Genomic DNA, 13545 nt, shown 5'->3' with positions numbered 1-13545 from the left:
TTTTTTGTCGGTCGTGGGGCTTGAACTCTGGGCCTGGGCGCTGTCCCTCAGCTCTTCAGCTCAAGGCGAGCGCTCTACCACTTGAGCTACAGCGCCACTTCCGGTTTTCTGGTGGTTTATTGGAGATAGGAGTCTCACGGTCTCTCCTGCCCGGGCTGGCTTTGAACCGCGATCCTCAGATCTCAGCCTCCTGAGTAGCTAGGATTACAGGCGTGAGCCACCAGCGCCCGGCTAAGTGTTTGCTTCTTTAAAAATTCCTTTTTTAGCTGGGCACCAGTGGCTCATGCCTGTAATCCTAACAGCTAAGGAGGCTGAGTTCTGTGAGGATCATGGTTCAAACCAGGCTGGACAGGAAAATCCATGAGACTCTTACCGCCAATAAATTACCAAAAAAGCCAGAAGTAGAGCTGTGGCTCAAATGATAGAGCGCTAGACTTGAGTCAAAGAAGCTCAGGGACAGTACTTGGGCTCTGAGTTCAAGCCCCAGGATGGAGGAAAATTTTTCCCTTTAAAAAAAAGTTTTTATTGAATATTGACAAAGTATAAATACATACATTTATGGAGTACAAAGTGATGAAATGCATCCAATATGAAATGATTGAATCAAGCTAATTAACATATTCATCACGTTAGATACTAATTTATTTCTTCCATCTCACAGAAGCATTTTGCCCTTCAGCTAACATCTCCGCTCTCCCTCTTCTTCCTGCCTTCGCTAACCACTATTCTGCCTTTCCCCCTGTGTTCACCTTTTTACTTTCACTTGGAAGTAAAAAGACAGGATATTAATTTATCTGGATCCAACTGATTTCACTTTCTTTTGGTACTTTCAAGGTGTCAAGGAGCAGAAGCTTTTGAAATCCAGCATTCTGGATTGGCAAATGGAATCTTCATGAAATTTCTAAAAGATAGACTATTAGAAGACAAGAAAATTACTGTGTTACTGGATGAAGTTGCAGAGGGTAACTTTTTTTTTTTTTTAAAAAAGAGAAATCACTAGGAAAAAGATAAAGGGGCTATAAACCAATTCAGGGTTCTCTGCTTAGTGATTGCTTTATTGTTACTGGTACTGTGAACCTGGAATTAGTTATTTTTGAGGAGGCAGTCCTAGAATTTAAACTCAGAGCTTTGCACTTGCCAGCCGGCACTCTACTGCTTGAGCCACACCCATAGCCCTTTTTTTTTGGTCTGGCTATTTTGGAGATAGGGCTTCGATTTAAGCCCAGGACAATGTGTTTATCAGACGGGAGCAGCTGGAGTTAATGGTAACTTGGAGTTAACATTGCTCATCCCCTCCTGCTACAGCGACACTTAGCTTCTGCATATTGTGTACTAGACTCCTCTAAGCTTTCATTGGGAAGGGAGAGGAAGAAAGTATTTTACTGCTTTAAGATATAAATAAATGATTTATGGATTATGGTAATTATTCTCAAACTGAGATTTTAAAAACATAAAACACATGCTGTCTCATATATAGTTCCCAAGTTACCACAGCAACTAGTATGTGCTGTGAGTGCAACTTTCTTATAAACTTGTAGGAAGTTTTGCTTTTTATCAATTATCTTCAGACCTGCCTTGTCTTTTTAAAATTGTAATAATAGACTGTGTGTGCATACATGTGTGAATGCATGTGTGTATGCATGTGTGTTGTATGTGCATGTATATTATGTATGGACATGTGTGCTATGTATGCGCATGTATGCCTATATGTACACGTGTGTGTTGTGCTTAGTGCCATGAGTATTGTTCCCATCAGCAATAATAGCTCACCAGTTTTACAAAACAATTAAAGGTACTGGGTGGCTCACACCTGTAATCCTAGCTACTCGGGAGGCTGAGATCTGAGAATCATGTTTCAAAGCCAGCCTGGGCAGGAAAGGCCGTAAGACTCTTATCTCTAATAAAACCACTCAGAAAACCAGAAGTGGCACTAGGACTCAAGTGGTAGAGTGCTAGGCTGAAGAACTGAGGGACAGCACCCAGGCCCAGAATTCAAGCCCCATGACCGACCAAAACAAAACAAAACAATTTAAAGCTTAATAAAATCATGATAATTATACAGTATAGTTAAGTACAGCACTTTGAATCTTGTGTGCTTTATATCTGACCCTTTCTGTTTGTTAGAGAAGAACAAAAGTAGTTGTCATAAATTGCTTACAAGTAAGCTTTGAAGTAAAATATTCCTACTCTTCTCTTTGAATCTTCTGAATTAATTAATTTAAAAATATTAAAGGAAACTGATGTGATAGTGCATACCTGTAACTCCAGCACTCAGGACTCAGAGGTAGGGAGATTGCAGGTTCAAGGTCTGCCTGGCTGTCTAGCAAATATAGGACAGCCTGAGCTACATAGTGAGACCCAGAAAACAAAACAACATAACAGTTCAAGGGAAAAATGTTTTCAGCCAGAGATAGAGAAGCCAAGCAGTTGGAGGAAAAACACATGAATTTCAACTGTGTACTAACAAACTAGGAAATAAATTTCTTGCTGTATTCAGCCTATATCTTCAGGGTTTTGTGTTTTTTGTGTTTGGGATTTTCCTTTTTTAAGTTGGTTGAAATGACAAAATGAGTATTTATTAATTTAGTTGGTCAGTATGGCTTTTGGGTATCTGTAAACCATGTTGCTGTATAAACTTTTAAGAACTGCTAGCAAAAAATACATAATTATTTTTGATAGTCTACATACCCATGAAAGTACTTTTTGGAGTGTTTATAAATGGCTGTTTAAAATAAATCTGAGACCTTGACAGCAACCTGTATCTAAGTATGTATTTCCTCTGTCTCTTCCCTGCCTTCCTTCCATTCTAAATCTTGTTGATCATTCCCTTAATTTTCCTCTTACATTGTTTTATTGAGTTTGTATTATGTTCCTCAAATGGATGTATATTTGTATTAAGTTGTTTAAACTTTATAAGAAAGGTACTGTGCTCTATGTATATCTTAGACTATATTTTCTTTTAGTCAGTCATGGGACTTGAACTCAGAGCCTGAGCTACCCCTGAGCTTTTTTGTTCAAGTCTAGCACTCTGCCACTTTGAGCCAGATTTTTAAGCAGGTATTATAGTGGTTAATTGGAGGTAAGAGTCTCACAGACTTTTCTGTCTGGGCTGGCTTTGAGATCCTCAGATATCAGTCTCTAGGATTACAGGTATGAGTCACTGGCACCACGCTAGACTAAAGAATTAAAACAGAGAAGAATTTATTGTCTTAAAGATAATATTTACTTGTGTGTGTTGGGGGAGGGAAGCAGGGGGCAGTAACATGTGCACTGGTTCTGGGGCTTGAACTCAGGGCCTGAGTACTGTCCCTGAACTTTTTTAGCTCAAGGCTAGTGTTCTACCACTTGAGCCATAGCTCCACTTCCAGCTTTTTGATGGTTAATTGAAGCTAAGAGTCTCATGAACTTTCAAACCCAAGCTGGCTTTGAACCACCATCCTTAGATCTCAACCTTCTGAGTAGCTAGGATTACAGGCATGAGCCACCAGCAGCTAATATTTACTTTCTTTTCTTTTAGATATGGGTAAATGTCACCTTACCAAAGGCAAACAGGCTCTAGAGATACGAAGCAGTTTATCTGAAAAGAGAGCACTCACGGATCCAATCCAGGGGACCGCTTGTTCTGCAGAATCTCTGGTGCGCAATCTGCAGTGGGCCAAGGCTCACGGTATGGTCAGATCCAGGTCTTGTGAGATTATTACAAATTTACTGACATCATAAAGGCTTTTTCTTCTGACTAAATAGCTTTCTTCCCAATTTTATGGTGAAAATGTTTGGCCTATCCAAACCTAGGCACATGTTTCTGTTGTAAATATCCCACAATTTCCTTGATGTTAGACCTATCAAATTGTTTACTTCATTATTTATCCTGTTGGTAAAATTTAAATGACCTGTTAAATTCTTCTAATTTTAAAATGAGCTAATTTTTTGTTTTGGTCCATAGTCTTTAGCTTCTCCCGTGCTGTCACTGTGGGAGTGAGACACTATCGGGGGTCAGACAGATCGGGCTCTGACCTGCTGTGCCAGGATGCAAACTTGTCATTTATACAATGTGGTGAGCTGCAGCCCTGCTGCCGAGTGGAGTGGAGCGTTTGAGGCTGAGGCAGAGCTCACCTGTGTGGCTCATAAATATCACTGTCTTCTCCCCATGTGTAGAATGATAAAGACAAGAGACGAAGTGAAAAGTCAGTCTCTAGCTTAGTTACTTTTGGCAATTCTGTGTGAGTTAATGAAAAGTAAGTTTAAATTATTGACTGAAGTAAAGATTTTTTTTTCCTTTAGTTCCCAGCTATCTACAACTGTGAGTCTCTTATTAGAACTAATAGAAAAATAATTGTGTTTATTGAAATCCTATGAAATATCTTTCTTGAGTGGTAGAATGCCAGCTGTGAGCAAAAAAAAAAAAAAAAAGCTCAGTCAGAATATGAGACCCTGACTTTTAAGTCCCAGTAGCAGCGCACGCACGCGCGCACACGCACGCACACACACACAAATTCTTCTTCTTTTTTTTTTTCTTTTGGTCAGTCGTGGGGCTTAAACTCTGGGTCTGGGCACTGTCCCTGAGCCCTTCAGCTGAAAACTAGCGCTCTACGACTTGAGCCACAGCACCACTTCTGGTTTTCTGGTGGTTGATTGAAATAAGAATCTCACAGATGTTCCTGCTTGGGCTGGCTTTAAACCACTATGCTCAGATCTCAGCCTCCTGAGTAGCTAGGATTACAGGCGTGAGCCACCAGCACCTGGCACATTTTCTTTTTAAATTCTTTGTTTTTTAAGATATAATTTTGGTAAATATGTTAGTACACATTAAAAGGTAAAGTGCTATACCTATCTTAGCATCCCAGATAACTGCATAAATCGTTCAAATTCAGCTATGTGTTAGTGGCTTGCTATGTAGCCCAGGCTGGTGGATAATACTGTGTATTACAGGCTTATGCCCATGATTCTAGCTACTCAGGAAGTTGAGATGGGGGGATCACAATTTGAAGCTAGCTTGGGCAGAAAATTCTTTGAGCTGTCATCTCCAATCTGCAAAAATCCAGGCTGGAGGCATGTCTCAAGTGGTAGAGCACCAACTTAGCAAGCAAGAATGAGGCCCTGAGTTTAAAACACGATACTAGCTAAATGGTAATTGGATGGATTTCACAAAAGAAAATGTAAACAAAAACAAAACTATAATACAAGATCAACAGAGCTGGAGATGTAGTTCAGTAATGGAGCACTTGCCTAACATGGGTGAGTCCCTAGTTGGATTTCTAGTACTGCAAAATAATAGAATTTTGTTTGTTTTTTGGGTCTGGTTGTGGGGCCTGAACTCTAGGCCTGGGCGCTGTCCCTCAGCTCTTCAGCTCAAGGCTAGGGCGCTTTACCACTTGAGCCACAGTGCCACTTCCAAAATAATAGAATTTTTTTAAGGTGACTAGTAAACAAAATATTTTATAAGATGAAACTAAGCCAGGTGCAGTAGTGCATGCCTTCAGTTCTAAAACTCAGCAGGCTGGGGGAAGAAGGCCAGCCAGGGTCAGCTAATAAGACCTTCCTCATTGGTGGAAAGGTGTGGATAGACTTTAGTCTGTCTACCTTTAGGTTCAAGAGAAAGTAATTGAAACAAACTTAATGAGATGATTTTTTAGTGAAGAGCCCATGCAAAATGATAACTAGGATCTCTCCCTCACCAAATAAGGAAATTAGCTGGGCGTGCTAGCACACACGTATGATCCCAGCTGCTCAGGAGGTGGAAGCAAGAGTATTGCACGTTTGAGGCTGATACAAGCATAGCTAATGAGACTGTCTCAAAAATGAAAATACAAAAGGGCTTGAGGCTTTTCTCAGTTGATGGCTAGAGCACTCACCTAACAGGTGCAGGGCCAAACGTCCAGTCCTCAACGCTACCAAAAGATGTTTAAGTAAACCTAGAAAATAAATATCGCAAGTCCAGCAATCTCCACAGGTAGAAATGTATCAACAATTAAGAAAGAAATATAGGAACTGGCAACTGTAAATAGTCAATAAAGAAAATTTTGAGTGGTATACTTCTTTTTTATCCCATCAGATCAAAATTTTAAATTTTTAATGAGATCTTTTGGAAATGTTCAGGTAGAAGTAGTATTTATATTCCTTGTAAATGAAAACTCTCTAAATAATTTTTATAAGTTCTCCTTGTTCTCTTCCAGAACTTCCAGAAAGCATGTGCCTTAAATTTCAGTGTGGTGTTCAGATTCAATTAGGATTTGCAGCCGAGTTTTCCAATGTCATGATAATCTATACGAGTATAGTCCACAAACCACCTGAGATAATAATGTGTGATGCTTATGTTACCGATTTCCCACTTGTAAGTCTTTTTCTTGTTAATTTAAAGTACAATGATAAGTTCTTGCTTGTTAAAAGCTCTTTTGTGTGTGTGACAATACAGAGGTTTGAACTCAGGGCCTTGCACTTGCTAGACAAGCACTTTACCACCTGAGCCATGCTACTAACCCAAGACTCCCCTTTTGCGTTGAGGATGTAGCTTAGTGGTACAGCACTTGCCTAGTGTATGGAAGGCCCTGCATTCCTTCCCCTACCACTGTAAAAGAAAGAAAGAATAAATAAACAAAGAAAATAAATAAATGTGCAAGTTTATGTTTAGTTTAATAACACTGTAATTGCTAAAACACTTTAAGACCCTAAATTAGAATATCAAAAATAAAAGAATAAAATACTCTACAGGTATGTCAAGAGTATTTTTTTTTTTTTTTGCTGGTCCTGAGGCATGAACACAGGGCCCGTATGCAGTCCCTGAGCCTCTTTATGCTCAAGACTAGTGGTCTACCACTTGAGCCACAGCACCACACTTGGCTTTTTCTGAGTGGATTATTGGAGATGAGTCTCGTGGACTTTCCTGCCCAAGTTGGCTTTAAACCATGATGCTCAGATCTCAGTCTCCTGAGTAGTTAGGATTACAAGTGTGAGCCACCAGCACCTGACTAAGGGTAAGTTTTTAAAGAAACTATTGTTTCCAATATAAGTTACTATAACAATGCAAGCCTCAAGTTTTGGTAGGATATAGAGAAAGTATCAATTTAGTTCTGTTTATGGTATTTATTTTATCTTGGTATAAAAAAGGATAGATAGATAGATAGATAGATAGATAGATAGATAGATAGATAGATAGATAGATAGATAGATAGATATCCCCCCTTTCCTGTATAGATTTCTCCTCTTTCCTGTATAGATTTGACAAATAGAGAAGTAAGCAAGAACTAAGTGAAAAACAAATCTGGCTTTCATTACTTAGAAAGACTTTGTGGAGGACATTGCTTCTTGTGAAAGCAAATGATGTAGCATGAAACCCCAAATAAGTCTATTGGGCTTCCAGAGATAGTAGCACTTCACGGGGTAGGTCAGAGCCACTGGCTTCTTTCTGGAGGAGCAGGCTACCTCTTCTTTTGCAGGCTGCAAAAGAAGAAAGGAATGGCTGGCTTTGTGTTGCCTATTTATTATTAAAATTTTTGGTAGGGCTAGGGTTTGAACCTAGGACTTCCTGCTTGCTAGCAAACACTCTACCACTTGAGCCATGCAGCAGACCTATTCCTCTCAAACATTCTAAACATAAAAATCCTGTATCTTCCCAAAGTGATGATAAAAGAGAGAGAGAGAGAGAGAGAATCCAGGAGTCAAACACCAATATGGCTCTCTACTGAAAAGAAACTTCAGTAGGGTAGGAAGTGTTTCAAGGAACAGTTTGAAAGGACACTACCCTTTCAGAGTCAGCTCTGAAACGCATTTTAAATACATTAGGATTTTGAATGGCCAGAGAATGTCCATTTCCTGTTTCATTAGTCCTGAATAAGAGATTATGTACTCAAGCCAACACTTGTGAGAGACTTAAATACCTCCTAAGTGTTAAAATGTTTTGGTGTTATAGACAAAGTTGAAACCTTCATCAATTTTGTTATAAACATTTTACTGTTTTGTTTTTTTTTTACAGGACCTAGATATTGATCCAAAAGATGCAAATAAAGGAACTCCTGAAGAAACAGGCAGCTATTTAGTATCAAAGGAGCTTCCCAAGCATTGCCTATATACTAGACTCAGTTCACTGCAAAAATTAAAGGTAAGTACTTTCCTGTTTAGAGCTGCTAATAAAAAACAATGTGAAACTGAACCTAGATTGTGACATGGCCCATGGACAGGCTGCTTTCTTGGGTATTCATTTGAAACAGAGTTAACTGATCTGTAGCAAGTCTTCACAGAGACCCTTTTTATATTAAATCCTCTACCTGGTGGTAGCCTGAGGACTCTTTGTTTTAGGGCATTTTTTGTGTATATGCTGGTCCTGGGGTTTAAAATTAAGGCCTCACACTTACACTGACTGGTTTTCTACCACTGAAGCCACACTTCCAACCTAGCTTTTTTGCTAGTTAATTGAAGCTGGGAAGGAATTTTCTGCCTTGGCTAGCTTTGAACTGCGATCTTCTGGAACTGAGCTTCCTGAGGAGGTAGGATAAGAGACATGAGCCACCCTGGCCCAGCCAGCCTGGGAGAATATTTGGCTATTGAAAATGTAGGACTTATTTTGTGACTGTCTATGAAACCTACAGCAAATTAAAAGTGAAATTACTTTTTAATCTTTTTTCTTGTAAATAAGCTAGCTCTACATGGTTAAGCTTTTTAACACAAGCACATCCTTGTAAGAGTGGAGTTTGTAGTTTACCCATAGCTACAGGTTCATAGAATGCAGCCAAAAATTGGGGAATGGAAAGGGCACTCAGTGATTACATAGCAAGACGTACACCTGTCGTCAGTTGTTTATAACCAGTCTACTGAAATTCTCCTCTTAGTATTATCTGGTTCAGTTATTATCTCATATTTTTGTGTGCTTGTTCTGGGACTTAAAATCAGGACCTTACACATGTGTGTGTGTGTGTGTGTGTGTGTGTGTGAGTGTGTGTGTGTGTGTGTGTGTGTGTGTGTGTGTGTGTGTGTGTGTGTGTGTGATTCGTGGGGCCTGATCTCTGGACCTGTGTGCTGTCTCTCAGATCTTCAGCTCAAGGCTAGTGCCCTACAACTTGAGCCACAGTGCCCCTTCCAGTTTTTTCTGTTTATGTGGTGCTGAGGAATCAAACCTAGGGCCTCATGCATGCAAGGCAAGCACTCTACCACTGAGCCACTTTCCCAGCCCCACCATAGACGTTTATGTGGCTTTCTTGCATAAGGCTTGCCTTCTACCACTTGAGCTTGTCTTCCACTTCCAGCTTTTTGCTGGTTAATTGGGGGTAAGAATCTCTCAGATTTGGCTGCCTGAGCTGGCTTTGAACCTTAATCCTCAAATCTCAGCTTCCCTAATAACTAAGGTGACAGATGTAAGCCACAAGCATCCAGCATCCTAACATTTTTATAGCATCTTACCTTAGGTGTAAAGCCAGATCGTTTTTACATGAAAGGACAGTTCTCCACCTCCGATAATAGGGAAGGGCAGGTCCAAACCCCAGTCTTGGAAATACCTCTGCACTCTTCATCTGGAAGAGGATAGAAGGGCTCTGATTTGACTACTTACCTTCATAAGAACTCAGGCTCTACTAAACTCCTCTGTGTGGAATGAAGATTACTGCAGCTGAACCTTCTGGGGGAAGGGACATGGAGAGGAAGACTTTGGTATTTGGTCCAGGGAAAGGGGGCTAAGTATGTTTTTGTCGCTGTTGGAGGATGAGCGGTATTTTAAGATAGGTGCATTATCACAGCTGATAAAAAGTAATGACTTCTTTTCCTTTCTAGGAACACCTAGTGTTCACCGTGTGTTTATCCTATCAGTACTCAGGGCTGGAAGACACTGTGGAGGAGAAGCAGGAAGTGAGCGTCGGGAAGCCGCTCATCGCCAAGCTGGACATGCACCGCGGCATGGGCAGGAGGGCCTGCTTTCAGATGTGCCTCCTGCCTGATGGGGCTTGCCCCGCCCCCTCGGGGGGCGCAGGGCACTACCAGGACTCATTCGGTGGTGTTTACCACTCACACCTGGGTAATTCAGACAGCGTCGTGCCGCCAGACAGGTGTCACTGCAGCCGGACACCCAGTGCCTTCATTTCAACATACCCCACCCACCATTACTCCTGTCAGTTTGGTAGAAGTAATGTGCCGGTAGAGACGACTGATGAAATGCCATTCAGTTTCTCCGACAGGCTCAGGATTTCTGAACAGTGACCTTGTTTGTATTTATCATTATTCTAGTGTCTAGATACCTCACCGGAAATAAAATGAGACATTGTGAAAAGCCAGCTGTGTAAATAAATGTGTATATATAAAGAGAAAGTTACTCGCTTCATCCATAGGGGCTCAGATGAATCATAGACTTCCTCCAACTTTTTTTTTTTTGTCGGTCGTGGGGCTTGAACTCTGAGCCTGGGCACTGCCCCTCAGCTCTTCAGCTCAAGGCGAGCACTCTACCACTTGAGCCACAGTGCCATTTCCAGTTTTCTGGTGGTAATTGGAGATAAGAGTCTCATGGACTTTCCTGCTCCGGCTGGCTTTGAACCATGATCCTCAGATCTCAGCCTCCTGAGTAGCTAGGATTACAGGCGTGAGCCACCAGCGCCCGGCTTCTTGAACTTTTTTTCTTTTAAGATTTTTAACAAGCTGGGGCGTTAATAGACTCATGCCTGTAGTCCCAGTTATTGGGGAGTGGGTAGAGCCAGAGATCAGAAGGATTGCAATTTGAAGCCAAGCTGGGCAAAAAATAAACAAGACCCCATCTCAACCAGTAAGCTGGGTGTGTGGTCTTCCCTTTTCATCCTAACCATGTGCGGGATACAAAAGAGGATCATGGTCCAGTCTAGGCTGGACCAAAAAAAAAAAAAAAAAATACCGCAAGATCTGAAAAATAGGGGCTGGGGGTTTAGCCCAGTGGAAGGGCGCCCGCCCGGTGCACGCAAGGCCCTGGGTTCGGTCCTCAGCCCTGGAAAAAAAAAAAGATCTGAAAAATAAGGCAGAAAGGGCTGGAAACATGGTTCAAGGGGTAGAGCACCTGCCTAGCAAGCTGAAGGACCAATAACCCAGCCCTGGCCTCCTTCCCGCAAAAAAACTCAATTGGATGATTTGTTCTGTAAGGATGAAGTATAGGATTTGGAAATACCACTCCGTGGTAGAACATCTGTCTGGAATGTGTGAGGCCCTAGGTTTGATCCTGAACACTGAAACTAGGAAATGAAGTGTATGTGGATAGGGGCTGGGAAGGTGGCTCAGTGGTAGAGTGCTTGCCTTGCATGCATGAGGCCCTGGGTTCGATTCCTCAGCACCACATAAGCAGAAAAAGCCAGAAGTGGGGCTGAGGCTCAAGTGGTAGAGCACTCACCTTGAGTGAAGAGCTGAGGGACAGTGCCCAGGCCCAGAGTTCAGGCCCCACGACCGACAACAACAATAACAACAACAAAAAGTGTGCATGGGTATATATGTGTACATTGTCAAATACTTTCATGATTCTCTGTCACCACAAAATTCATTTTGACTAGAAGGAAAATCCATGAGCCAGGTGCTAGTGGCTCAGACCTTGCAATCCTAGCTGCTCAGGAGGCTGAGATCTGAGGATCACAGTTTGAATTCAGCCCGCAGGAAAAGTCTGTGAGACACTTGTCTCCAATTAACCACTAGAAAACCAGAAATGTGCTGTGGCTCAAAGTGGTAGAGCACTAGCCTTGAATGAAAGAGCCCAAGAAGAGCACCCAGGCCCTGAGTCCAAGCCCCATAACCGAAAGAAAAAAAAAAAAGTAAAAACTATGAGAATGGAATTTCTGTTAAAAAAAAAAAAAAGTCATTTTCTTTAATACCAGAAGAACTCTCTTAATCAACAGGCAGTGGGAGGAATTAGTAGAAGCATCTTGTCTGAATTGGAGCTGTCACCAGGACTGAGATCTCTAGAATCCCAGCCCAGTGGTTTTCTACTACATACTGCTGCCTTTCTGATGAGTTCTGTTGTAGGTAGGTGGATAGCTCACCTACGTTAGGTAGGTAGGTAGATAGGCAGGCATGTCTGTCTATATTGAGCAATGTGCGAATTTTCATTTATAATTATAGGACTGGCTGCAAGTGTCAGGAAGGAGACGTGTGGCTTCCATAGAAAAGACTGAAATTTCTTGCTTGTAAGTTCCTGAAACCACTGTAAAGTGATGAAATACTTGTTTAAAGTACAGAGATAGAAATGCTTTTAGTCGCTGCTTATCTGAATCTTGCAAACATTGATATGGTCTTCCATAATAGCATGCTGCATGTTTTTCTTTTGGGATTTTACTAGCCTTAGGAGATAATTTCCTTATCACTTTTGGTCCAATCTAATAGAGCCTTAAAAGACAACTGATAATAATAATAAAAAAAAATTGACAAACCCCAGAGCCTTGCAGTGTAGGCAGGCATCTACCACTTAGCCATGCCCCTAGTCCTGATTCTAATTTTAACAGTCTCCAACAGACCATCCCAGACCCCCACGACTCCACTGCCAAATTCTACCAGACATGAAAATGAGCACCAGCTCTTCGCAAGCTCTTCCTAGAAAGAGAACACTTCCCAACCCATGCTAGGAACCCAGTGAAAACCAAAGACATCACAGAAAAACTACACACCAGTAGCTCTTAGGAATACAGATGTAAAAATCGCAAACAAAATACTAGCAGGATGAACCCAGTGACCTATAAAGGAAGGACTATATACTACTCTCAAAAGAAATTTATCCCTGAAATAAAACTAGTTATATCCAAAACTCTACAGGGTGGATTGTCAAAGTTCAGTGAGGTTACTTTTGGTAAGACCACACAAACATTGAATGAGTGAATTCAGAACCATTGAAGACACAGCGCTGCCCTGTGCGGCTCAGCTGGGAGCATGCGAATTGGGGGTCACTCAGATTTTACTCTGGTCTGAACCTGTCCACCATGACCACAAAAGTTCCACGAATACTGGTTTGGAAGTCATGAATGAATTGTAGCAAGTGGCTAAGATTGTAAATTCATAATTATGAATCAGGATCCAACTATACAATGTTAATAAAAGACAAAACACACACCTTAATAAATAAAGAAAAAGCACTGAATAAAATCTAACATCCTAACGGCATGCCGGTCGCTCAACTACAATCCTAGCTAATGAGGAGGCTGAGATCTGACGCTGCAGGTGCAAAGCCAGCCCAAGCAGAAAAGTCTGAGGGACTCTTATCGTCAATTAACCAGCAAAAAGCTGTAAGTTGAAGTTGGACTCAAGTGGTAGAGTGCCAACCTTGAGCATCAAAGGCCAAGCAAGAGCTCTAGGCTCTGAGTTCAAACCCCAGTACTAGTACCAAACAAATAAAACCTATTTTGGATTTCAGGGATCTATGAGAGAATAAATTTCTGCTATAAGACACCAAGTAGTGGTAATTGTTACAATAGCCCTGGATAGCAGTGGGTAAACTTCCTTTATAAAAATCCACCTTTTCAAGAGAGGAACCAATGCAACAGCGACATATAAGACACTGTTGGGGGGCGGGGGGAGATGGGAAGGGATGGGAAGGGGAAACAAAGGAGGAGGTAACAATGCTTGATAAGA

The 13545-nt window shown here is 41.4% G+C and overlaps 1 protein-coding gene across 3 annotated transcripts in view; it reads left to right on the top strand.

Moving 5' to 3' along the window:
• Positions 1–10249, top strand: part of Malt1 (MALT1 paracaspase) — a 53268-nt gene extending 43019 nt beyond the window's left edge. For all 3 annotated transcript variants that reach the window (XM_070029044.1, XM_070029043.1, XM_070029042.1), the window contains 5 exons: positions 835–962; positions 3518–3667; positions 6174–6331; positions 7970–8095; positions 9757–10249. In XM_070029044.1, coding sequence (XP_069885145.1) covers positions 835–962; positions 3518–3667; positions 6174–6331; positions 7970–8095; positions 9757–10179 — 985 coding nt within the window. In that variant the 3' untranslated portion in view covers positions 10180–10249. The remainder of the gene's footprint in view (positions 1–834; positions 963–3517; positions 3668–6173; positions 6332–7969; positions 8096–9756) is intronic.
• Positions 10250–13545: the final 3296 nt, after the last annotated feature.

Source organism: Dipodomys merriami, unplaced genomic scaffold (genome assembly GCF_024711535.1).
Source record: "Dipodomys merriami isolate MVZ:Mamm:240054 unplaced genomic scaffold, mDipMer1.0.p SCAF_2, whole genome shotgun sequence".
Classification (NCBI taxonomy): Eukaryota; Metazoa; Chordata; class Mammalia; order Rodentia; family Heteromyidae; genus Dipodomys; species Dipodomys merriami.
Note: the sequence above shows the minus strand (reverse complement) of the source record. Positions and strands in the feature narration are given on the sequence as shown.